Source organism: Hyaena hyaena, unplaced genomic scaffold (assembly GCF_003009895.1).
Source record: "Hyaena hyaena isolate Hyena2069 unplaced genomic scaffold, ASM300989v1 scaffold_330, whole genome shotgun sequence".
NCBI classification, from domain to species: Eukaryota; Metazoa; Chordata; class Mammalia; order Carnivora; family Hyaenidae; genus Hyaena; species Hyaena hyaena.
Genome location: NW_024080961.1, coordinates 1,400,226 through 1,424,606, shown reverse-complemented (window position 1 = coordinate 1,424,606; position 24,381 = coordinate 1,400,226). Strand labels below are relative to the sequence as shown.

General features: G+C 40.2%; 1 protein-coding gene across 2 annotated transcripts in view; it reads left to right on the top strand.

Moving 5' to 3' along the window:
- The window catches only part of MAGI3 (membrane associated guanylate kinase, WW and PDZ domain containing 3), a 241,320-nt gene that overhangs the window by 164,204 nt on the left and 52,735 nt on the right, over positions 1 to 24,381 (top strand). For both annotated transcript variants that reach the window (XM_039249087.1, XM_039249088.1), the window contains exons 4-7: positions 1,992 to 2,201; positions 7,777 to 7,951; positions 11,487 to 11,566; positions 23,770 to 23,827. In XM_039249087.1, the coding sequence (XP_039105018.1) occupies positions 1,992 to 2,201; positions 7,777 to 7,951; positions 11,487 to 11,566; positions 23,770 to 23,827 (523 nt within the window). The remainder of the gene's footprint in view (positions 1 to 1,991; positions 2,202 to 7,776; positions 7,952 to 11,486; positions 11,567 to 23,769; positions 23,828 to 24,381) is intronic.

The window sequence follows — 24,381 nt, the reverse complement described above, 5'->3', positions numbered from 1 at the left end:
ATGTGTGGCTAGCATTTCTACTAAAAATACCATCCTTAGAGAAGGGGGACATTTGATTTTTGCCATGGCATGGCCAAGTTCCTGGGCAGTGTGATCATGGGACACGATGCAGGACAAATTGAGATCCTGGGGCACCCTCCTGCTCCTCAACCAGATCTTTCTTTGGAACGTTTCTGTGCCCTCTGCCCCAGAGAAGTGTGAGTTGGCCTCTTCGCTGAGTCCTTGCTTTATTACTTGTGGCCCAGAAAGTTCGCAGAGACCTCCTCTGAGCCTTTTAATATGGACCTTTGCATCCGTCGGCATGACAGAAGTAACTCCATTTCACACCTGGATTTGGAAGCAGGGGGTAGTTGAGTGGGAGAGACAAGAGGTAATTGAAACGTGTTTTGGTTTGATTCGTTGTTTTGCCTTGAATATTTTAACGACAGCTACCACCCAGATTTCCGAAGAATTTATCTAGGTGCTTTCTCGTCAAGGCACACAGGACTGAAGGTGAACTTATTTGTAGATTTGCCTCAGTATTATGGTGAACAACCTATGCTTTTTTATCTGGCACAAATAATTAATCATATGCCCCGTTAATTTACTTTATGTGAGGAGCATCATAATTGCCTGCTTAAGGGACCCCTGAGTGGCTCAGTCAGTTAAGTGTCTGACTTTGGCACAGGTCATAATCTCACAGTTCATGTGTTGACAGCTCAGAGCCTGGAGCCTGCTTCAGATTCTGTGTCTCCCTCTCTCTCTGCCCTTCTTCTTCTTCCTCTTGCGCGCATTCTCTCAAAAATAAATAAACATTAAAAAAAAATTTTTTTTAATCGCCTGCTTAAGAGCCCAGGAATTTGATTAGAATTTGTGATTTTTATGAGTATTTTATTCCCTAATCGTATTTATTTTCCTGTAGCATTAGCGTAGTGGCTGATAAAAGGTCAAAACTAGCAGGAGCCATACACTGTTGATGTAGCTAGACCTTTTGAGTGGTTTTCCATTGTATTTGGCTGCCTACTGGGACTTGCATGACAAATTAAGAAGATACTCCATTGTTTTCGTTCTACTTTGGAACATTTATTTTTACTGCAACAATTCCTGATCCTCAAGACTTAGAATATTAAAGTATTTCTTTCTTTCCTGAGAGTAAGCCAATATTGAATTAGGCTAATAATGTCTCTATTTGTTCAATAAATTGTCAAATAAAATAATATAATTAGAATGCTCAGAGAACCTAAAAATTACTTTTACATAAACAGCCTACATTTCAACACACACTGGTTAGTCCTTATCCTTTACCCACATATTTCCTCATTTTACCAAAATAGTTCATTATGTTGCACATCAGAACAAAATTATTTGAATTAGTTATCTCTTCCTTTACTCCCACTTCTTATGCCAGTTAGTCTTACACAAGAGCATTGGTGCATTTAAACTCACAAATCAGGCCCTAATTTAGAACCCATGCAGAGCAAGCCCTGTAGGAATAAATAAACTATGTACATGAAGTCAACTTCCTATCCTTAGTACAAACAGCATTAAAAAGTTAGGTAATGTTAGGAACTCCTGGGTGGTTCAGTTGGTTAAGCATCTGACTCAGGCTCAGGTCATGATCTTGTGGTTCGTGAGTTCGGGTCCCGGGTCGGGCTCTGTGCTGACAGCTCAGAGCCTGGAGCTGCTTCAGATTCGGTGTCCCCCTCTCTTCACCCCTCTCCTGCTTGTGCTCTGTGTCTGTCTCTCTCAAAAATAAACATATGTCAAAAAAATTTTTTATGTTAGATAATGTTAGAAAATACATGGTGAAGGGCACTTGAAAAATTATTTTTTTCTGTTCTCTGTTCTTTCTTCCTCCCCCTAAGGAGGAGTTTTGGCTTCCTTTTGACTAATGGTGATTTTTTAGAAGCCTCAGTATAAAATAGCAGGACAGAGACATATGCTGGGCCACGTTGTTCTGACTCTCAGTTCAACCTCAGTTCTTTCAGCTGCTGTTACTTTGTCCATTTCAGGAAACTTCTATGGAACTCCCAAGCCTCCAGCAGAACCCAGCCCTTTCCAGCCAGATCCAGTGGATCAGGTCCTGTTTGATAATGAGTTTGACACAGAATCCCAAAGAAAGCGAACCACATCTGTCAGCAAGATGGAGCGAATGGACAGCTCTCTTCCGGAAGAGGAAGAAGATGAGGACAAGGAGGCTGTTAACGGCAGTGGAAATGCGGGTTTGTAAATAGATGTGTCACTTCTAACTGACCTTATTGACTTTAACATGACACTAAATTGGAATTAGCAAAATCTATCACAAAATGTGTGTAGAGCAGGTGAGGCGGTTCTAATTTTTTTCTAAACGGTTGTGCGTGGAACACAGTGTATCTCTGGCAACCATCTTAGAAGCTGAAGTGAGTTGCACCAAGTGGCGGTTTTGAGAAGTCAGTAATAAGCTGTCCTCACTAATAACATCATATGCCATTGCCCTGTTACTTGAAATACTTGAGGCTCCAAGATATGGGAATCCCATTAGCCTGAGTCCTACTTTACAGAATAGGAACAAAATGTAATTTTAAGATCTAGCCTTCAACTAAAAATGCAGAAGGTTAGAGATATGCCAGTAAAAATTACCTGAAAGATTATTGTTAGCAATACGTTGTGTTTCAGTTCTTAATCACCCAAAGAAAATCTCCAAACCTGACTCTCTTATTTTTCATTTAATGCAAAACCAACAGAAATCTAGTGGTGGAGAATCTTCCTTTGAGCACCCCTAAATAATGTGGTGGTTGCTTAGGAGATTCTCACCCTTCTCATCGAGAGTAGAAGTGGGAAGCTACAGAATTACAACAGAACTAATTTTAGTGTATTTATTATAACATTTTCTTCAAAACACTAGACTATGAGCTTCATAAGGGTTGGACGTTTTGCGTGGTTTGTCCATTGCTGTAGCCCTTGCACCATAAACAGTGCCTGGCACAAAGTAGGAACTAAGAGAGTATTTTATTGATACCCAGTAAATGAATGAATTTGATCACATCCCCAAATTCACAGAACCCATTACCATATTTATTTTCCCAAGGCATCTGATGTTTTCCCTCACCCTCTACTACAATTTGCCGTGTGTGTTGTATGGGCTGTCTTAATATATTCGCTCGTGTCTTCCTCCAGAGTGAGAGTCCTATTTTTTGGTCCTGACATCTTACACAGTTATGCCACATCTGATATTTGATGTTAATTACCCCAGTATATTTGGGTGTAGGGACTGAAAACGGGTGTAAAAAGGTTTAGGTGAATTCAGGTCTAATCTAGGGGCTGTTAAGGGAACCCCTCATACTGTAAAGCTTTTACGGTTGATGTCAGCTTTCTTTGCTCTCCCACAAAATTAAGCCTGTTACCATTTCTAAATGTTTAAGACTGGGATCAGAGACCATGAACCTGTCCCAACGTGGGAACTGCTGTGTCCTTAATTTGAGGGCAAGACGTGTTCTGTTTTTACTTCCTAAGGCAGAGTCTTCTGGTGCCCCTGCAGTTCCCCGAGAGGGGAGCCTGTCTGTCCTCTCCATAGTTTTACGCTTGTCATGTGAGTCCATTGTTAAACCAGATGTTACTAACTCTTTGATGATAATATTTAAAGGGAATATATTCAGGGCACCTGGGTGGCTCAGTTAAGGTCCGACTCCGGCTCAGGTCATGATCTCATGGTCTGTGGGTTTGAGCCCCGCGTTGGGCTCTGTGCTGACAGCTCAGAGCCTGGAGCCTGCTTCGAATTCTGTGTCTCCCTCTCTCTCTGTTCCTCCATGACTCATGCTCTGTCTCTGTCTCTGTCTCTCTCTCAAAAATAAACATTAAAAAAATTTTTTTTAATGATAAAGGGAGTGTATCCAAGAGTGGGAGGCAGTTTGTATACTACATCTTGTGTGTAGATTCCATAGGACACCTCCACTGGATTACATACTTCTTTGTAAGAGAAAATATTCAGAATATTTTAATGAAAACACAATAAAAGACATGACTAAAACCCTTGGTCTTTTCCGAATTAGTACTAACCCTGGTTGTTAACTTACTGAAAGTTGTGGAAATGTGCTTTGTGTGTTGCTTTTGGGAACTAGAATTTCTGCCTTGAAAAATCGACAATTTGTGGGGAGGGAAGAGGGGAGAAGATGGGTAAAGATTTATTTGTGTATACCAATATGTACATTATTTTTTAAAACTCATTTTAAAGTTTATTTATTTATTTTGAGAGAGAGCACAAATGGGGAAGGGGCATAGAGAGAGGGAGAGAGAGAGAATCCCAAGCAGGCTCTGAACTGTCAATGCAGACCCCAACGTGGGGCTCGATCTCATGAACCATGCAAGATCCTGACCTGATCTGAAATCAAGAGTCAGATGCTCAACTAACTGAGCCACCCAGGCGCTTCCCAGTGTTGTATATTATTTTATGTGCTGCTGAAGAATTAATGTAAGAATGCAGATATACCCAGATAGGATGACATATGTTATATAATAATGCTGACTTTTTTCCTAACAGATGGTTGCTATATAAACAGTATTTCCAAGTCATTGGCTATTAAGTGAACTCCTTTACACACTCACTCTGAACCATATCATATGGTTGCTTTTGCTTTTCTCCAAAATACTTATATCCCAGGAATGTAACTCTCTTTCAGATTGATTTCCACATTGAGTGACTTTTAATTTCTGTCCCTTTTTTTGCCTAGAGAATGAATCATATGTTTTAGTCAGACTATGCATCCAACAAATATTTATTGAGCACCTGTTACACTAAGTGCCAAGCATTTTTCTAACAGCTGGAAATAAAACACTAAACAAAACAGACAAAACCCCCTGGCTTTATGAACTTGGCCTTCTAGTGGGAAGAGACAGAATTATCCAACGTGGATGAGTAGCATATATTAGAGAGTGCTTAAGAGAAAAAGCGAAGGGGGAAAAGGATAAAAGATAGTGGTGACCAAAGTTTGTGGTTTTAAAAAGAGCAGCAGAAAAGATCTCACTGAGAAGAGGACTTTGATAGAAGTGTGGTGTAAGCTCAAAATATCTGGGAGGAAAACATTCCAGATTCCGAGGTGGGAATATACCTGGAGTATCATCCAAAGGCAGGGAAGCCAATATAGTTGGATACGGTATAGACAGTGCACTCTATGTGCTGGAGCACAGGGATGGAAGGGCACAAAATAGTAAGCAGTGGAGTCAATCAGGTAATGACTAGGGGATGTGGAAACGTGCATTACATAAGATCTTCTAGGTCGTTGGAAGAATTTGGCTTTTTTAAATAAAGAATTTTGCTTTTTATTTTGAGATGAGGAACCACTTAGGGTTTTTTAGTAGAAGGATAACTTTATAAAACAGATTTTAATAGGCTCATTCTGGTTTCACATTGAAAATAGGCGGTAGGATGGGGTGTCTGGATGGCTCGGTTGGTTAAGCGTCCAACTTTTGATTTTGGCTCAGGTCATGATCTCACGGTTGTGAGATCAAGCCCTGTGTCAGACTCCACACTGAGCAGGGAGCCTGCTTGGGATTCATTCTCTCCCACTCCCTCTGCCCTTCTCCCTGATCTCTCTCTCTCTCTCTCCCATTCTCTCTCAAGAAATTAAATTAAGAAAATAGGCAATAGAAGGTCATGGGCATAAACAGCGATACTAGTTAAGAGGTTGTAATTTAAGTGAGAAATACTGGTTTGGACCTGACTAAAGTGTGACAGGTAGGAAGTGGCCTGAGCCAGTGACGTTTGCTGACAGACTGGATATGAGACCCGAGAGAACAAAGATCATTTCATGGGTTTTAATGTGAGTATCTGGAAGAATGGAGAGTGGAGTTGCATTTACTGAGATGAGGGAGATTTTTTTTTTCTTAAATAGTTCATTGTTAAGTTGGCTTCCATGTAACACCCAGTGCTCATCCCGACAAATGCCCTCCTCCATGCCCACCACCCCCCCTTCTCCTCTCCCTCACCCCCATCAGCCCTCAGTTTGTTCTCAGCATTCAAGAGTCTCTCCTGGTTTGCCTCCCTCCCTCTCCCCAACTATTTTTCCCCTTCTTCTCCCACATCATCCTCTGTTAACTTCCTCCTAATCCACCTATACGTGCAAACATACGGTATCTGTCCTTCTCTGCCTGACTTATTTCACTCAGCATAACACGAGATGAGGGAGATTTGAAGAGGAGTCAATTTGGGTTGGAAGAGGGTGGTAGGTGCTCAGATTGAGGTATTTGAGCTTAAGATGCTCACTAGACATCCACATGGCAATGTCATGCTTGAAGTTGGGCTTACAAGTCTATGTCTGGTCTCAGGATGCATATTTGGACCTCATCAGCATACAGCTTGTTGAGTAACGAACAACACTGAAGGAGACCAACAAGAGAGTAAGTGTAGAAAGAGAAGAGAAAAGGTCCAAGGACTGAACCCTGAGAAGGCCTCTAATACATGGAGCTCAGGGAGCCTAAGAAGGGCCAGTGACATCGAAGGCACACCAGGAGGGTGGAGTGTCCTGGAAGCCAGGGAAAGAGAATGATAAACTATATCAGATGCCACTGGGGGCTCACATAAGGTGGCCACCAAGAATTGATCATTGGACTTAGCTGTGTGGGGGTAAACAAGGTCATCCAATGAGATTAGGGACAAGGGAGAAGTAATGATAGAGTTAAGGAGAAGAAAGGTATGAAATGGTTATCTAGGAGAGTGGCAGAGTGAATGGACTCTGTGATTATCATACATCATTAAATGCCCTCTTGAGGTTAGTGATCATAAATCAAAAGTGACCTTGTTAGTATTGCCTGTATTCAGCTACATGTGCTGCCGTAGAGCAGGGGGGAAGATTTAAGCAGAGTTCCAGTTGAGCCGGGCACGTATGATGAAGTAAGGTTAAGGCAAAGCAGTGCCTCAGTTACATGAATAGGGCAATGAAGACATGACGAGGGACAGTGAAAGGTAGTAGGTAGTAGTATTAATGGATCATAGAACTTGTTTGGATAAAGGACAGTGGGAGTAGAAATACTATAGGTAATGATATCTAAGGCTTCTTCTAAGATTCTCTGATTCCAAGGCATTGCCTACAGTTTGGAGTTGTTACCTTATAAGTCTAGAAGTGAGTTTTAAGTGCATGAAATGTGAATTCCCTAGACAGTAACCAAATTTTAGTATTCTTACCTATGTTATTGACTCTGGGACTCTAAAAAGACTTTAAGATCACCAAAAGAATTATATTTAACAACAGGAAGTCTGTTGAGTGTAATTAAAAAAAAAAAACTCATATAATTTTAAAGGCCTGTGTTAAATGTGTATGAGACAGGTTGGTATAGCAGTTAAGAGCATGGATCACTTAGATTTAACCTTGATGTTGCTGTCATTAGCTGTGTGACCTTGACTAAGCCTCACTGTGCCTTAGTGTGCTCATCTATAATCTGTAAAACAGAAAAGGAGGAACAAATAATCACAGGGTTGCCGTGAAGACCCTGAGTTAAAATGGAGCCTGGCGTTATAAAAGGACAGAATGAGAGGCGCTGTGACTGCTCTTGCGGTAGTAGGTGACAGATGCGTATTCACGATGTACTGAATCGATTCCGCTATTGGTTTTGCTTCTTTCCCAGACCACATCAGACATGCTGTTCTGGGTTCATGTCACTTCACAAGTGCAAAAAATTTAGTATGTTTGTCACTTCAAAAATTATGGCCGAACGTGGACATATTACACAGGGAAATTTGCAATAAATATTTGACATTTTGGTAGAAATGCAGAGAAGAGAGTGTAACTTTACCTACTTTGCACGCTGTTCTGTTTTGAATGGCAGAAAACAGAGAGAGGCATTCTGAGTCCTCTGACTGGATGAAGACTGTCCCGAGTTACAACCAAACAAATAGCTCCATGGACTTCAGAAATTATATGATGAGAGACGAGAACCTGGAACCTCTACCCAAAAACTGGGAAATGGCCTACACCGACACGGGGATGATCTACTTCATTGAGTAAGCAAATGTCTGTATCTCTTCTAACACACCCCGTCACTGCGAGGTTGTCTTAACATTTTTAAATTCTCATTTCACAAGGCTTCCGTTTCTTTTTAATTTCTTGAAAAAGATTGGGGTGCCTGGGTGGCTCAGCCAGTTGAGCATCTGACTTCAGCTCAGAGCATGATCTCATGATTCTTGAGTTCAAGCTCCACATCGGGCTCTGTGCTGACATCTCGGAGCCTGGAGCCTGCTTCAGATTCTGTGTCTTCCTCTTTCTCTGCCCATCTCCACCTTCTCAAAAGAAACAAATATTTAAATATATATATATATACACATATATATTTCATACAAGTAACGGTTGATCCTAAATCTGATGATTTCCCTGGATAATATTTCATTTTTATCTGACTTGGATAAAGGAATAGTGTATTTGACTTCTGGTTTTGTAAAAACAAGAGAATAAAAACAGGTTTATCATGAATAATGAAGAATGAGCCATGAGAAGAGTATTTTGCCTTGCTATTTTTTTAAATTTTTGGTAGATTGGCTAACTTAATGAGCATTTCAAGAATTACCATCATCTGGAGGAAGGACTTATTTATTATCTGAGCTTCATATTTTTAGTTCTAGATACATACAGTGTAGTTGAATAATATAGGAGGGAAATATCACTGATCCTCAGACTAATTGGTACAATATAAATTGATAAAACCTAATTTATGAGAAAGCACTAATATAAATATATTTATAGAGACATAGAACCACATGTATTTGATCAGTCTACAGTTTAATATGGTTTAGACCAGAGAATACTATAACAAATGATTTTTATGTCATCAGTATGAATAAATGATTTTTTGGGAGCTTCATTATGAAGCATTTTTATGTTCTAATGCAGCTGTCATTCTCCTCTTTAGAATAATTTGCCTGGAGGTAGAATATGAATGTGGTGAAGTTACAGAATATAACAGTTGAATAACAATTAAAATATTGAGGGCTGGACACTGCAGTTAAGGAACATATACTTTAAAATGAATTAGGAGTGGGAGACTTAAATCTGTTTCTTCATTTAGTCCCGAATTCCGCATCTGTCCCAGAGAGTGAGCATCTTGCTCTACCAAGTGGGATTCTAGTATTTAAAAGACATAGATTTTGTGTGTATTGTATGTATTGTCTTTACCATATATGGTACATTATTAATTCTGCACTAATGTAAACATTAATGACAAGGATTATGCAAAACAGACAAAATCAGGTATATTCTCTGTGAATAATTTAAGGGCTTTTTCAAGTGTAATTTAAACTTTTGACTAAGTCCTTGAGTAAGTTGTAGAGTCATTAGAAGAAGCCAGAGTATCTTTAAAAGCAGAGAATGAGAAATTGAATCTGACAGTACTTTTTCCTGCAGATAGGGATAAATTGGTAAATTATAGAGAGGGGAGAGAATTTATAAAAGAAATGCCTCTATAGTTGAATATTATTAAAATACATCAAGGACCTAAATATAAGACCTGAAACCATAAAACTCCTAGAAGAAGGCACAGGGGCAAGGTTTCATGGCATTGGGTTTGGCATGGACCTCTTGGATATGACACAGCAACTGTGGACAACAAAAGCAGCAATAGACAAATGGGACTTACTTCATCAAACTGTAAAAACTAGGCAGCAAAGGGAAGCAACCGACGAGTGAAAAAGCAACCTGCAGAATACGAGAAAATATTTGCAAACCACATATCTGATCAAGGGTTCATAACCCCAAGATAGCTGAATATTACTTGCTGCTAGATAAAGCACTTTTGTTTGCTATAGCTAAAGTATTTGATCTGTGTTACTGCTGCTATTAACTCCTGCATCTGTAAGAAAAGAATATTAATATAGGTCTGTAGCCTTTAGCTATCATGTGTTGGGGATAGCCCCTACGGGCATTTCTTTCACCTCGGGAAATACTGGGTAAAATCCTATGAGATTTTCTACATTTGCTAACTTAGCAATAAAAATGTTGGATCACTGGAACTGAAGTGTAACAGTTTCCTCAAGTAACTTTCCTCAAGTAACAGTTGTGAATTTGGTTTAGCGAGATACGTGCATGATTTTTCTTTCCTAACCATCTACGTGCTGCTAAGCCTCTTTGGAGTCCTGATCCTTTTCATGTTGCTGAAATCTCTTTAACTGGCTTGAGTGTGGGGAAATTATCTCTTTGACAGAATGGGTAACGGTCTTTCTAGACACGATCCCAGTTTCTCCGATTCAGATCGTCCAGTGTGCAGCACACCCAGGTGTTCCTGCTGCCGTCTGTCAGCTAGTGTCCTACGCGGCCGTGTGTGAGGAGGGCTGCACGCCCTGAGAGAACAGGAGTCAGGAGAGGCACAAACGGGAGGGTTCGTGCCCTGAAACCGCTGGCTTCATTCTGAAGAATTAGCGTACAGATTAGGGTGTTTATCTCCTTATGAGGACATCAAGCAGTGATATTGTCCTACCACGTTGGTAATAACTTCAGTTTACACTTTGTTGTCCTCCCGTCTAACTTCCTCCACAGTTTTTTCTTTAATATCCTCCTGCTTCAGATGTGTAAACTGTCTTCTCAGCAGTGTGATGGTTTGGGTTTCAAATTAGTACTTTGCTGCCGGTGGCACTGCTCTTGGAAAGCATCTGTGGCCGGCTTTGTAAAAAGGATCCTGAGTGAGGGGTAGATGGAGGGTCTTTTGGTTCCTGCTTCCTTTTCCCTCTTCAGTGTATGATCCACACCGATGAAAATTTTGTTTTGTAGAGTTTAACTAACAGTGCCCATCATTTTTATGTACATGTCGCAGAAAGATGCTTGGGAACTCTTATTTTATTTTTATTTTTATAGTTTTTATTTATTTTTGAGACAGAGAGACAGAGCATGAGCGGGGGAGGGGCAGGGAGAGAGGGAGACAGAATCTGAAACAGGCTCCAGGCTCCGAGCTCTCAGCACAGAGCCTGACGCGGGGCTCAAACCCACAAACCATGAGATCGTGTCTTGAGCTGAAGCCGGACGCTCAATCGACTGAGCCACCCAGGCGCCCCTAAATTCTTATTTTAAAGAGCCCTTCTGAGGGCAGGAAATCTATCCGTTCATCACTATATTCCCAGCCCTCAGCACAATGCCCACACATCACAGGTACTCAAGAAATAGTGTTTTTTGAAGGGAGGGAGGGAGGAATTCAGCCAGCACCAAACAAGGTTTTCAGTGCAGCGTTTTCAACTGGATAATGCACAGTTGGGGCTACGTTCCCACCCTTTGAAACATTTTTGACTGCTTAAGTAAGCGTCTGTTAGCCTGTACTTGGAATTTCACCCCTTCCTCTTCTTTCTCAAATTAGTAGCTCTGGTATTGCCTTCCCTTTATGCCAGCTTCCATGTAACAGACCGAGAAAGTAGGATTATCAAATCCGAGGTGTGCAAATAGAGCCTGGCGGAGATAAAGGTGCAAACATCATATACCTTTTAGTCACTTTTGATCTTTGCTTTTGAACTACTTTTCTGCCTCTTTATTTTACTGTTTCTAACTGAAATCTTTATTCTGCAGCCACAATACCAAGACAACCACCTGGTTGGATCCTCGTCTTTGTAAGAAAGCCAAAGCCCCTGAAGACTGTGAAGACGGAGGTAGATTCAGAAATCTTTTATACTGTACTTATTCTCCTAATCCCCCTTGTTCTTCTCAGTGACTTTTCTAAAACCCTAAAAACCATAATGTACAGAAGCAGTGGGTAGATATCATACTCAGCTGATCCTGATAATTGTCATTGCATCTAATGTTAGGAAAAGACTTTATTTCTCTCTTTTTGAAGATTCTACAGTGAAATTGTTTTTAAAAGTCTTAATAAAAGTACACTGGCCTTTGTTTTACATTTGCTTTAAAGGCAAATTTTTAATTTTCTAAAAAATATTTTAACAAATTAGATACATTCTCAGCCATGGGGTAGCTTCATCATTGCTATTGAACCTTCAAAAATATATTTAATTCAGTATCACTAGGACAGATATGCTAGTATCAATGGCTAATTTTTCATTTTTTTTTTAATTCAAAAACATTTTTTTTGAGAGAAACAGAGTGTGAGCAGGGGAGGGGCAGAGAGAGAGAGGGACAGAATCAGAAGCAGGCTCCAGGCCTCTGAGCTGTCAGCACAGAGCCTGATGTGGGGCTCAAATTCACAAACCGTGAAATCATGACCTGAGTGAAATCAGATGCTTAACCTCCTGAGCCACCCAGGCGCCTCAGCTAATCTTTCATTGAGACCATCAGTAGAAACTCAATGAAACATACCCTAACCTGCCACCCCTGCCTGCACACAATTTTTACTGCTTAGTAGAAAAATTCCTCTAAGAATTCTTTTTTTTTTTTTAATGTTTTATTTATTTCTAGGAAAGAGAGAGAGAGACAGCGTGAGCAGGGGAGGGTCAGAGAGAGAGGGAGTCACAGACTGAAACAGGCACCAAGCTCTGAGCTGGCAGTCAGCACAGAGCCCGACGCGGGGCTCGAACCCACAAACTGCGAGATCATGACCTAAGCAAAAGTCGGACGCTTAACCGACTAAGCCACCCAGGCGCCCCTCCTCTAAGAATTCTTAGATACTACTGCTTGTGTGTACTATACAGTATTTAATAGTATAGTCTTATACATAAATATAGAATTTACCCCAATGAAAATTATTTGCTCTGCCTTCTTGAATACAGAGTGAGGATGAATAAAATTTGCATTCATTTTGTATCATTGAATGAGAAATTATTTACCTTGGTTAAAAAACAAAGAATGGCTAAGAATGAGGTTCAGATCGTCTTCCTATAGATTGAACTCCAGTCTATTAAAAAAAATTAAACAAGTTACACTTTTTTTTCAGCATGATTGCAATATTAAAAGCTTTTCTTTTTTCTTTATAATTTTTTATTATAAAGAGAGAGAGAGACAGCGTGAGCAGGGAAGGATCAGAGGGAGAGGGAGACAGAATCTGAAACAGGCTCCAGGCTCTGAGATGTCAGCACCGACAGCTGAGACAGAGCCCGACTCAGGGCTCGAACCCACGAACTGCAAGATCATGACCTGAGCCAAAGTTGGACGCTTAACTGACTGAGCCACCCAGGCGTCCCTTAAAAGCTTTTCTAGGAACACCCAATTGGAAAATGAATCATTTAAAAATTGTTTGCAATGATAAAAGAAAAATTACCTTGGAGCAAATCTACTGAAAGACGCACGAGATAAACTGAAAACTATAAAATATCCCTGAAAGAACTTAATGAAGACTTAAAATAATTAAGAAGATATACTGTGTTCCTAAATTGAATGACACAGTATTGTTAATGATGTTTGTTTTCCCTAAATTGATATCAAGATTCAATGCGATCCCAATCAAAATCCTCTGTCTTGAAGAAATTGACAAGCCACTTCTTAAAATATTTATAGAAATAAAAGGCTCTGGTTAGCCAAATGGTCTTAAAAAGGACAGAGGTAAGGGACATAGGCTACCAGATTTGAAGAGTTACTGTAAAGCTCAGTAATCAAGGCAGTGTGGTATTGACGTAGGGTAGACAAGCAGATCACTGGAACAGGATGGAGCATCCAGAAATAGATGCACAGTATGTGATCACTTAAATCTGCAGCCCAGCTGCCAATCAGTTCAGTAGAAGAGACGAATCTTTAACAAATGGAGCTGGGAAAACTGGATATTCATTAGGAAAAATGAGCTTTAACCATACCTCACTCCATACACAAAAGTTAATTTCAGGTGAACTGAAATCCTAATCATAAAAGCTAGAACCATAAAGCTTTTAGAGGAAAATTTAGGAGAATATCTTCATAACTGTGGGATTAGCAAAGATTTATTATACAGACCACAAAAATAGGAGCCATAAAAGAAAAACTTGAGGGACACATGGGTGGCTCAGTCAGTTGTGTCCAGCTCTTGATCTCAGCTCAGGTTTTGATCTTAACATCATGAGTTCAGGCCCCACGTTGGGGTCCATGCTGAGTATGGTGCCTACTTAAAGAAATAAAAGAAAAACTTGATAAATAGGACTTAATAAAAATTGAAAATTTTTATTCATCAAAAGACACCATTAAGAAAATGAATAGTCAAAGCCCCAGGCTTTGCAATATGTATCTGACAAAGAAATTACACCCTGAATCAGAAAAGAATAGTTATAACTCATTAATAAGAAGACAAAAACCAAACTTTAAATTGAGCAAAATATTTTTTTGTTATTTTTTTAAAGTATTTATTTTTCATGGAGAGCAAACAGGGGAGGGGCAGAGAGAAGGAGACCCAGAATCCGAAGCAGCTCCAGGCTCCAAGCTGTCAGAGCCCAACACGGGGCTCGAACCCGCAAACCACAAAATTATGACCTTAGCTGAAGTCTGGGCACTTAACCGACTGAGCCATGCAGGTGCTCTTTAAATGAGCAAAATATTTAAATAGACATTTCATTAAAGAAAATATACAAATGCCCAATAACCACTAGAAAGTATACTTACCATCACTAGTCATTAGGGAGATGCAAATTAAAAACAACAGTGAGATACCACTTTATCCACTAGGATGACTATAATCAGAAAAGACAGATAATAAGAAATGTTGGTGAAGTTGGGAAGAAATGGTAACCCTTACAAGGTGCTAGGCAGATGTAATTGCAGTTTGGCAGTTTGTTAAAATGTTAAATACAAATTTACCGTATCTCCTCACGATTCCACTTCTAGCTCCCTACCCAAAAGGAACGAAAGCATGTCCACAAAGACTTGCCTATAAATATTCAGAGTAGAATTATTCATAAAAGCCGAAAAGAGGAAACCATTCACATGGCCATCAGCCAATGAATGGATAAGTAAAATATGGTGTAAACATATAATGGAATACTATTCAACAATAAAAAGGAGTGAAATCATATACATACTACAACACAAGCAGACCTCAAAATGTTATTCTAGGTGACAGAACTAGACACAAAAAGACCCACTACTGCATGACTCCATTTATATGAATATCTGGAGAAGGCAAATCTCTAGAGGCTGGAAGTAGATTACCGGTGGCTGCCCAGCAGCGAGGATGGGAATAAAGATTAAGAGCATGAGAGATCTTTTTTTCCCCCTTTTTAAAAAATGTTTGTTTATTTATTTTGAGAGAGAGAATGAGTGGGGGTGGGGCAGATGGAGAGAGAGAGAATCCTAAGGAGGCTCTGGACTGTCAGTGCAGAGCCTGACACCAGGCTCAAATTCATGAACCGCGAGATCATGACCTGAGCTGAAGTTGGATGCTCAACTGACTGAGCACCCAGGTGCCCCTAAATAATTTCTTATAACATACCTCTCTTGTCTAAAGGCTTTCATCAGTAAGTTCTATGTGGTGAAATCAGCTACTGTAAAGGCAAACTAGAATATATAATACCAGAGAATTCTACCTTTTAAAGCTTATAAATGCGGTATTGGTCTTCTCGGGCACGTCTCTATTGCTGGTCTCCATTCCTTTTCCTGACCCCTGATTGTTTCAGCTAGTTCTGTGCCTCTTCCTGTTTTCCCTTGTAGAATGTATTTATTTTTGCAGATTTAACCGTTATTTACTATAGCTAGTCCCCTTATTGGATCTCTAATACTGTCCTGTTTTGACTTCTGTCTCTGTATTTCCTACTGAATTTGAGACTTTTTTTTTAAACTGCCTAAGTAGCCCTTCTAGTAAACGTTCTTAAAACTTAACATCTTTCTCCTAAAGTCCCCCCATCCCTCTTTCTGTGTCAGGTACCATGCTCATAATCATCTGGGCCAGATGTTCGGGGTCCTATTTGCTTCTTCCTTACCTCTTGCTCTATGCCCTATCCTGTTTCCTGTTCCTCTTTCTTTTTTCAATATTTTGTTCATATATTATTATGAGAATTTTACAGTAATCTACGCATCGCTGAGATACTATAATGGACATTTTGCTCTATTGGCTTTTTCACATAGCTGTCTGTCTGTATGCTTTCCTATCTTTTACTTTTTTTTTTTTTTAATGTTTTTTATTTATTTCAAGGAGAGAGAGAGAGAGACAGCGTGAGCAGGGGAGGGCCAGAGAGAGAGGGAGTCACAGACTGAAACAGGCTCCAGGCTCTGAGCTGGCAGTCAGCACAGAGCCCGACGCAGGGCTCGAACCCACGAACCGCGAGATCATGACCCAAGCGAAAGTCGGACGCTTAACCGACTAAGCCACCCAGGCGCCCCTCCTATCTTTTACTTTTATATCTTCCTCTATCCTTCCAGTCACCATGAGCTTGGATTCCTCTTGGTCTTTGTCTCCAGTTATTTCTCTTCCTCCAGTATGTCGTTTATGCGAGTGCTCTCCCAAATGGTGGTGCTCAGATTGTCTGTTGGTGTACAGGAAGAAAATGTTAGAGCTTATTTTTCATTATGCTCCTACTGGGGAAAAAAATAAGTTTCTCTACTCTTTTATTTCATTCTTTATGTAGGTTATTATGTACAGGACTTAGAGTGTCTTGAGGGAAAAATGAACATAACACAAGTTGTCAAGCACTGTGAAGTTTTACAGTTTGCTTGTGCCCAGTTAAGTGGATATACAAACTAGGTTACATACTTTTTAATTCATAAAAATTGAAATGTGGCTTAAAGATTTTGCATAGATACTGCTCGTTGAAGATATTACAACTATGCAGGCCTACGTGACCAGTAAGTGAACAGCAGAGCTGATACTTCATATACCTCATGTGAGCTGTTTAAAAAAAAAAAAAAAAAAAAAAAATTAATGTTTTTTATTTATTTCTGAGAGAGAGAGATAGCGTGAACAGGGGAGGGTCAGAGAGCAGGAGACACAGAATCTGAAGCAGGCTCCAGGCTCTGAGCTAGCTGTCAGCACAGAGCCCGACCTGGGGCTCGAACCCAAAAACCATGAGATCATGACCTAAGCCAAAGTCGGACACTTAACTGACTGAGCCACCCAGGCACCGCTCATGTGAGCTTTTTTAAGCCACATTGAGGTAAAATCGCAATGATTATGAAGTCTTTATTTCTTTTTAAACTTATGGGTTTTGTATGCTTTATTATGTACATATTAGAGTGGTACATATATATTTATGAATAGACATAGACATCTTGGAAGTACATTTGAAATGTTTGGCTGATAAGGCTACATGGTCAAAAGCATTTGGTTCCATGGGGCTATAAATCCTAAAATATAACTGCCTCATATCCGCCCCTTGTTTAGAAACCTATAATGGCTCTTTATCGTCAGAATAAAATCTAAACTCTTTGGTGAAATAGTGAAGATTTTTTTTTTTTTTTTACAATTGCACCACAGTCTATAATTTCTTTTTCAAAGTATTTCTTTTTCCAAAATATTTTTATGTCATAATATGACATAGTTTTTGCCTTTGCCACATGTCAGTCTCGTCAGCCAGGAACAAGCCTCGTTCCCTGTGTTCACCTGGCTCATACCTACTTACCCTTCCAAACTCACTTCTGAAGTATAATTTCTTCGAAGCCTCCTCTGTCATTCTCTGCAGGTCAGAGTTAGGTGTTCTCTTCTCTGTGCTCCAGCAGTACCATGTGCATATTTTCAGTGTAGCACATACTACATGCAGTATAACTAGATACACGTATTCTATAAGAGCAGTGACTTTTGTCTTGAACATCTATATATCGCTTTAGTAGAGATTTACATGTTTGGAAGGAGGGGAGGAGGAAAGGAAGGAAGGGGGAAAAAAGGAAGTGATGAAGTTACTCTGTCCCCCAGATTATTTTGATCTTCTTCTTGAAAATATTTTTTAATCTCTATGAAATTCTGGGTGGAAGCCATAAATAGTAAGTCTGTCTTCATTCAGCAATTTGGAGTCAAAAAGAAGACCCAGGAATCAGATGGGTTAAAATGCTAGCTGATGAGTGAACATGGCTTTAGCTCTGCTTCTACATGAACTTCCTGCTATTCTACTCCTGCAGGAAGCACCCTTCAGCACTCAGTCTCTGGCTTCTTCACAGCTGGGCCTCCTCCCCACAGCAGACAAGGCAAATCTGACCAGATTGCACCCTCTGCAGGCAGGCTGACCTGCAGAACGGCAAGGGACCTCACGAAGGCCTGAGCCAAGCATACTGAATTCATTCTCTGGAACTCACCAGCCAGATAAGACAGTCTTTCTTCCTCGGAGAAGAAAGTTAAGGGGTCAGAGACCCTAGAAATGTTTCTCCCATTCTTTCCCCTCTATGGAAATTTAAAAATTTGAATGAGTACATCCCCCTGATGCTCTTTACATTAAGATGGCCAATATGTCTTGGCCAGCCTGGGACTAATAACTCCACTGAGTCCTTTTGTGCCAGCATAATTAATGATAATAGTGTTCCGTTTTACTCTCAAAAGTGGACAGTACATTATATGGTCATCCTAATTGTACTTTCTTAAGATAGAACAACCACACTTGCATTTAGTATTCTAGGAATGTTTCAAACTTTTATTTATTTATTTTTTTTTTAAGAGAGTGCACACATAAGCAGGAGAAGGGCAAAGAGAGAGAATATCTCAAGCAGGCTTTATGTTCATCACAGAGCCTGATGCAGTGCTTGATCTCACAACCATGAGATCTTGATCTGAGCCAAAATCAAGAATGGGATGCTTAACCAACTGAGCCACCCAGGTGCCCCTCACTTTTTGATGGAAGGGCTACTTTCCATCCCCACAACTAGATTTGCCTTCCTAACATCACCTGTACCTACCTGTGGGAATCCCACAGTTTGGAGCCTTGAGCCTGTTTGAGGCCCAGCCAGCCATTACACTTCCACCGTGTACTTGGCCTCCTCCCTCAATGGGGGAAATAGCCCCACAGTACAGTATTTCCAGCTATACTGTATCTGACCTACATTGGTATTCTCCATCATGCTTTGCTGAGTTAGGTGCTCAATGGGGGATAATAGTAATAATGATATTTTAAATGTAAGTTTTTGCGGTTTAAGATGTTTATTGTTTGCATTCTACTAAACACCTACGATGTCCTAGAAAACCCTTAGTTTCTAAACACTTAGAACTTAGGTTCTAAAACCTTTTCCTTCCTAGTCTTCTAATGTTCAGAACCCAACCATATATTCATGCTCTAACAGTTTAATTCCTGTACCTATCTGTTTTCGTTCAAATAAAATAATTAGTTGTTTAAGTTACAAAGTTATCTTAAAAATACAACACCAGGAATCTGTTTTATACTCAACTCACCCCTTTCCTCTTAGGATGAAAGAGAGATTAAATTTTTTACCAAAGGCTAAAACAAATTGATGTTATTTTGGAGTCGAGAGGATGATAAAAGAGGATTATCAGCTCTACAATGAGAAAACAGTTGCAGTTCGTGTATTTAAATAAGAAAAATCTTATGGGGAGACAGGAGAGAAAGATAAATTCATGGGCCTTACAACCGACCAGCTGCTGGATATGCCAGAAGTGGTTTTTCCTTTTGAATCAGCTTTTAGGGAGAATGCTTTGGCTTCTAACCCAGGAAAATATGGTTAGGTCTTTCCTCTCTCGAAAGTAAATAAACTCATCTTCTCTTGACCGTCCCTACTCCCTGCTCCTTCCAGTTCTCAACTATCTTTTTTTACAACCAAGTTTAAAAAAAAAAAAAAAAAGTTGTCTCTGCCTAAGGGCGCCGCCTCCTGTCTTCCTCCTCACGGCTACAGTGTGCTGACTCCTGCCCCCAAGTTTTCAGTGAAAGTGAGTGCTTGTGTTAAGGTCACTGGTACCTTCCTGATTGCCAAATTTGAATGTCTCTGTTTAGCCCTTTGGTTCTGACAGCTTTCCAGAGCATTTATTAGTGTTGACCATGCTCTGTCTGCCCCCCCCCCCACCGTCATCTTTGATATCCTTCCCCCTGACTGTTGTTACTTTCTCCATCAGCTCCTTAAATGGTTAATACTCCTGATGTTCTGTTCTCTACCTTTTTCTTCTCACAATGCATCCAGGGAATCTTGCCCACTGCCGTGGCTTTTAAATGCAGTGTCTCCTAAATCCTTCTCTTCATACGTTTCTCCTTTGAGGACCAGGTCCCTGTTTCCATGACATGGTGAGATATCTCTGCCAGGATGTTCCATAGGCCTCTTGAATGTGTTCCCTCCCAAACTGAGCTGAACCTTCTGTGTACCCTCCCTTCCTGCCGTCAGCAGTGGCATCACTTCCATGAGCCCGCACCAGTTACCAGCCACAGCTTTTGCCTCACCTTTTTGTTCAATCAGTTCTGAATTTGAAACCTCTGCCATGTCTTGTGTCCATTGGTGCTGCGGAATGTACTAGGCGCTTTTTACATATGATTTGTCCCCTAAATGCCTCCAAATCCAAATTAATACCTCTCTCCTGTTCCCGCAGCTATTCTCATGGTAGGTATTCAATAAATATGTGTTCATTTATCGGTTTCCTGCCAGAAGAGCTAGTAACCCGGCATCATCTTGGCCTCTTGTCTTTTCCTTCTTCAGTCTTCATGTTCATCACTGAGTGCTGTTACTTTGACTTCTAGTAAACATTCTCTCTCTCCATTCCTTCTACCACTGCCTGAGCTGCAGCCTTCACAACTCCTTATTTAGGCTATTAGCCAGTTTCTTATTTGTCTGTCTATATGCTCCACTCCTTCAATTCCATCCTCTGTTACTGATGCCCCATAATCTTTCTCCAGTATAAATTTAATTTTGCCTGAGTCCAGCATTATCGGTTCCATTGTTATCTAATTAAAGATCAGAATCCTTAACGTGGCACTCAAGAAACATGATTTGGTGCTTGCTTATAATATAAACACCTTGCACACAGCCTTCACTCCAGTCCTATCAAAGTATTTGTAATTACTGAAAATGTCACCCCTTCTTAACCCCTCAGGGCCCTTTGATCTGTTGGAATGACCCCCTCTCCCCATGTTCAAATCATCCTTAAAGACTGCCCAAGCATCACCCCCTTTTAGAAAGCTTCCCTGATAGCCACTCTTACAAAGCAATTGGCATCATTCCTCTGCACACCCCCAAAAAGCTAGTGTTTGTCTTGATTATGTAATTTGTCTTTTCTGCCTGTCTGCTTAGATGGTGAACTTTTTGAGGTCAAGAAGTATGTTGTGTTTCTAATTATTTTTGCATACGGAAGAAAGAAAGAGGAGGAAGAGAGGGAAAGGGAAAAGGGGAAGTCAGTGAATTCATTGAGCCAGTGGATGAGCCAGTATAAAATTGCTAAGTGTTTTTGTTTTGCTTTTATTAACTTTATTTTAAACTGGCAAGTAATAACCACTCCTTTAACTTCATTAAACTGCTCTGCAGAAAACTGGCTAGTGGTATCAGTGGTTAAGGTTTAAAACCGTAATTAAAAGTAGCCCCAAAGAGGTGCCTGGGTGGCTCAGTTGGTTGAGCTTTCAACTCTTGATTTCGGCTCAGGTCATGTTCCCAGGGTCATTGGATTGAGTTCTGCACCGGGCTCCGTGCTGTGCATGGAGACTACTTAAGATTCTGTCTCATGGCACCTGGGTGGCTCAGTCAGTTAAACATCCGACTCTTGGTCTCGGTTCGGGTCAGGATCTCACAGTTCATGAGTTTGAGCCCCACATCAGGCTGTGCGCTGACAATGTGGAGCCTCCTTGTGATTCTTTGTCTCCTCTCTCTCTTCCCCTCCTCTGCTGGCTCATGCTCTCTTTTTCTCTCTCTCTCTCTCTCAAAAATAAACAAACATAAAAAACTTTTTAAATAAGTAACCCAAGAGACAAATTACCAATTTGTTTACTCTCCTAAAGAAAGGGCTGAACTGTATCTGTTAGTTGCTAATTAAAATGCTGAATCAACTCCAGATTAACACCAAAATCTATTTATGTTGATCTTGTATCCTTATTAAGATTTAATATATTTTTTAGTGAGTGTTTTTAGATATCAAGTGGAATGTTTCAGCTTTCTCTACAGTTCTTGCAATTCTGCAAACTTTTCTAAAGACAAAGCATAAATCCAGTTATAGTGAAGTAATAGGGTCCATCCTTACTCAGCACCATTCAGTTCCTGTGCTATTTCCAGAAACTTCCTATTAAGGAAAAAACTCTTTCATGGAAGATCCTTAATGGTAATGCTTTGGTAATATTATGAAAGAACATTTTTTTTTACAGATATAATCCAACAAATACTTTTATCCATGTAGCAATTGACTAGTCATAAACTATCGCACCTCCCTAATTGACAGTTATTTGCTTCGTAGCTCCAGAAGATCAAAGCAAACTGAAGTGCATCTCAGTTCTTCTCAGCTGTTTTATTCTCTTCTCACACAGCCGTTTTCAACTATTCTCGTCTTTTCCACCTCAAACATTTCAGCCAGGTCCTTCAAAGGAACACCGCAATACTCACCTAGCTTCAAAACCACCAGGATATATATGTGTGTGTATATATATATATATACACACACAGACAGAAAAATAGGAGGGAGAAAAGGGGATGAGGCGATCCAGAGCTTTTCCTCCAGAGCCTACTCACCTATTCTCTCCTTTTATTCTGAATGTGAAATAACTTTATTAGCATAATAGTTTGGAAAGCTTGTCAAGTTCATTACAGTGAAATTTTTCCTTGTGAAGTCAAGACATCAAAACTGCAGCTAAGTAATAGAAAATTAATGCATATTTGGGTACATTCTAAGCCTATCTGCTGTCCAGCATATGTTGTATGTGTGTGCACGCACAGGTGGGTGCTTTGGCCTAGCAGAAGAACATTCTCAAAGAAATTGAAAATAAAAGTGTGGATCATCATAGTGTATAACTGGGGTTTTTTAAAAAACTCCTTCTTGCTGGGCTTCTATGTATAAACTACAGGCATTAAAACCACCTGCTGGGAACATTCCTGCCAACTTAATCCGTGTCTAGCTAATAAAATGATTCTTCAGAAGCTTTAACTAGGGAAACAGTGGGAAGGAGAAGAGGAATCTCTCTTGACAGTTTCAGTCTCTATTGGAAAGACTGGAATTTTGTTTTTTAACTCTCAGAAACTCAGCTACCTTTGGTTTTTCTGGTTATATTTTATTAGTCAGTTACCTGGAATAAATAATATATAATAATCCTCCGTAAGATATTCCTCTGTTACCAGACACAAATATGAATTCTACACATTTTCGTTCAGAAACTTAATGCAAGAGAAAGTAGGTATTTTTCTTAGATTTTAAGGAAATCTAGATTGCCCACCTGAAATGGCAAAAATCCAAGGCTGGACTTTTCTTAGGGGAAGAAATGGGTCAGAATAATAGAAATAATTGACAAGTTGTATATATAATAGTGAAAAATTGAACAAGAAGCTGCTTCTTGTATTGAACTATAGGATAAGTATGTCTTGCATCAGCATTATTAAACTTTATTTTTTTTAAGTTATTTAATGTGGAGGCAGGGGGGTGGGAGCGGTGTGGAGGGAGAGGAGAGAGAGAATCCCCAGCAGTCTCCACACTGTCAGTACGAAGCCCGACGCAGGGCTCGAACCCACAAGCCGTGAGAACATGACCTGAGCCAGTTTTAGAGTTGAGCACTCAACTGACTGAGCCACCCAGGCGCCCCATTATCAACTATTTAAATGAAAGATATATACCAGATGATTTTTTAAATAACATTTTTATGGCGTAGGATTCACATAAACCCTTTTGAGTCGAATGTCAGCTTTTGTTCTGGGCTTCTAATTACTTGCTGAGACACTCACTAGCTATTCAAGAAGCCACTCGACTCAAACTGCGTTTGTTCCCTGAAAGTGAGTCCTCAGCTTTCTGTCGGCCTCCCCAATGTTAGTGTCCTGAAATAAAAGATACTTAAACCCACTCGTGATGAATTCTGTTCTGCTGGTTTTGAATCTGGCATTTTACTCTATTTCTCTTTTGTATTTACAGAACTTCCTTATGGCTGGGAGAAAATCGAGGACCCTCAGTATGGGACATACTACGTCGAGTAAGTTCGGTACCTCAGTGACTCCTCTCCCAAACGGTTTTCCCTCATTAGGGAGATACAGAATGCAACACTTCGTGTTTCTGCACTCCGGCTTTCAAGTCTTTCTGCTAGGGGAGTTAGAAGTAGGGGCAATGAGCATTTATCTCAGTGGTTCTGGGCTCCTCAGAAGTTAGCTTTGAAGTAAATAGAGCGAGAGGGAAGTTGCCAGGCTGATAAATAGCTGGGCGTGCTACCATTACCACTACAGCCTGTAAAGAGAAAAATAGTACATAGAAAACTGTGAAATGAGGGCATGGACTAGATGAAATGTTAAGGTCACTTCCAACACTGGAGCTGTTTGGTTGTCAAGGCAGGGAAAGGGCAACGTGCTGTAATGATCCAAAGCTTGGGAGAACAGGATGAGAAGTGTGCTCTCTTTTAAGGAATTAATCAGGGGAACGCTCAGTCTTCTTTTGAAGGGAAGAGCGTTGCTTCTTACACAGCTGTTACGGTTAAATTTAAACATAACTCTATGTAGGAGTGGAGTACAAACACCTACCTATGTTAGCCAGAGA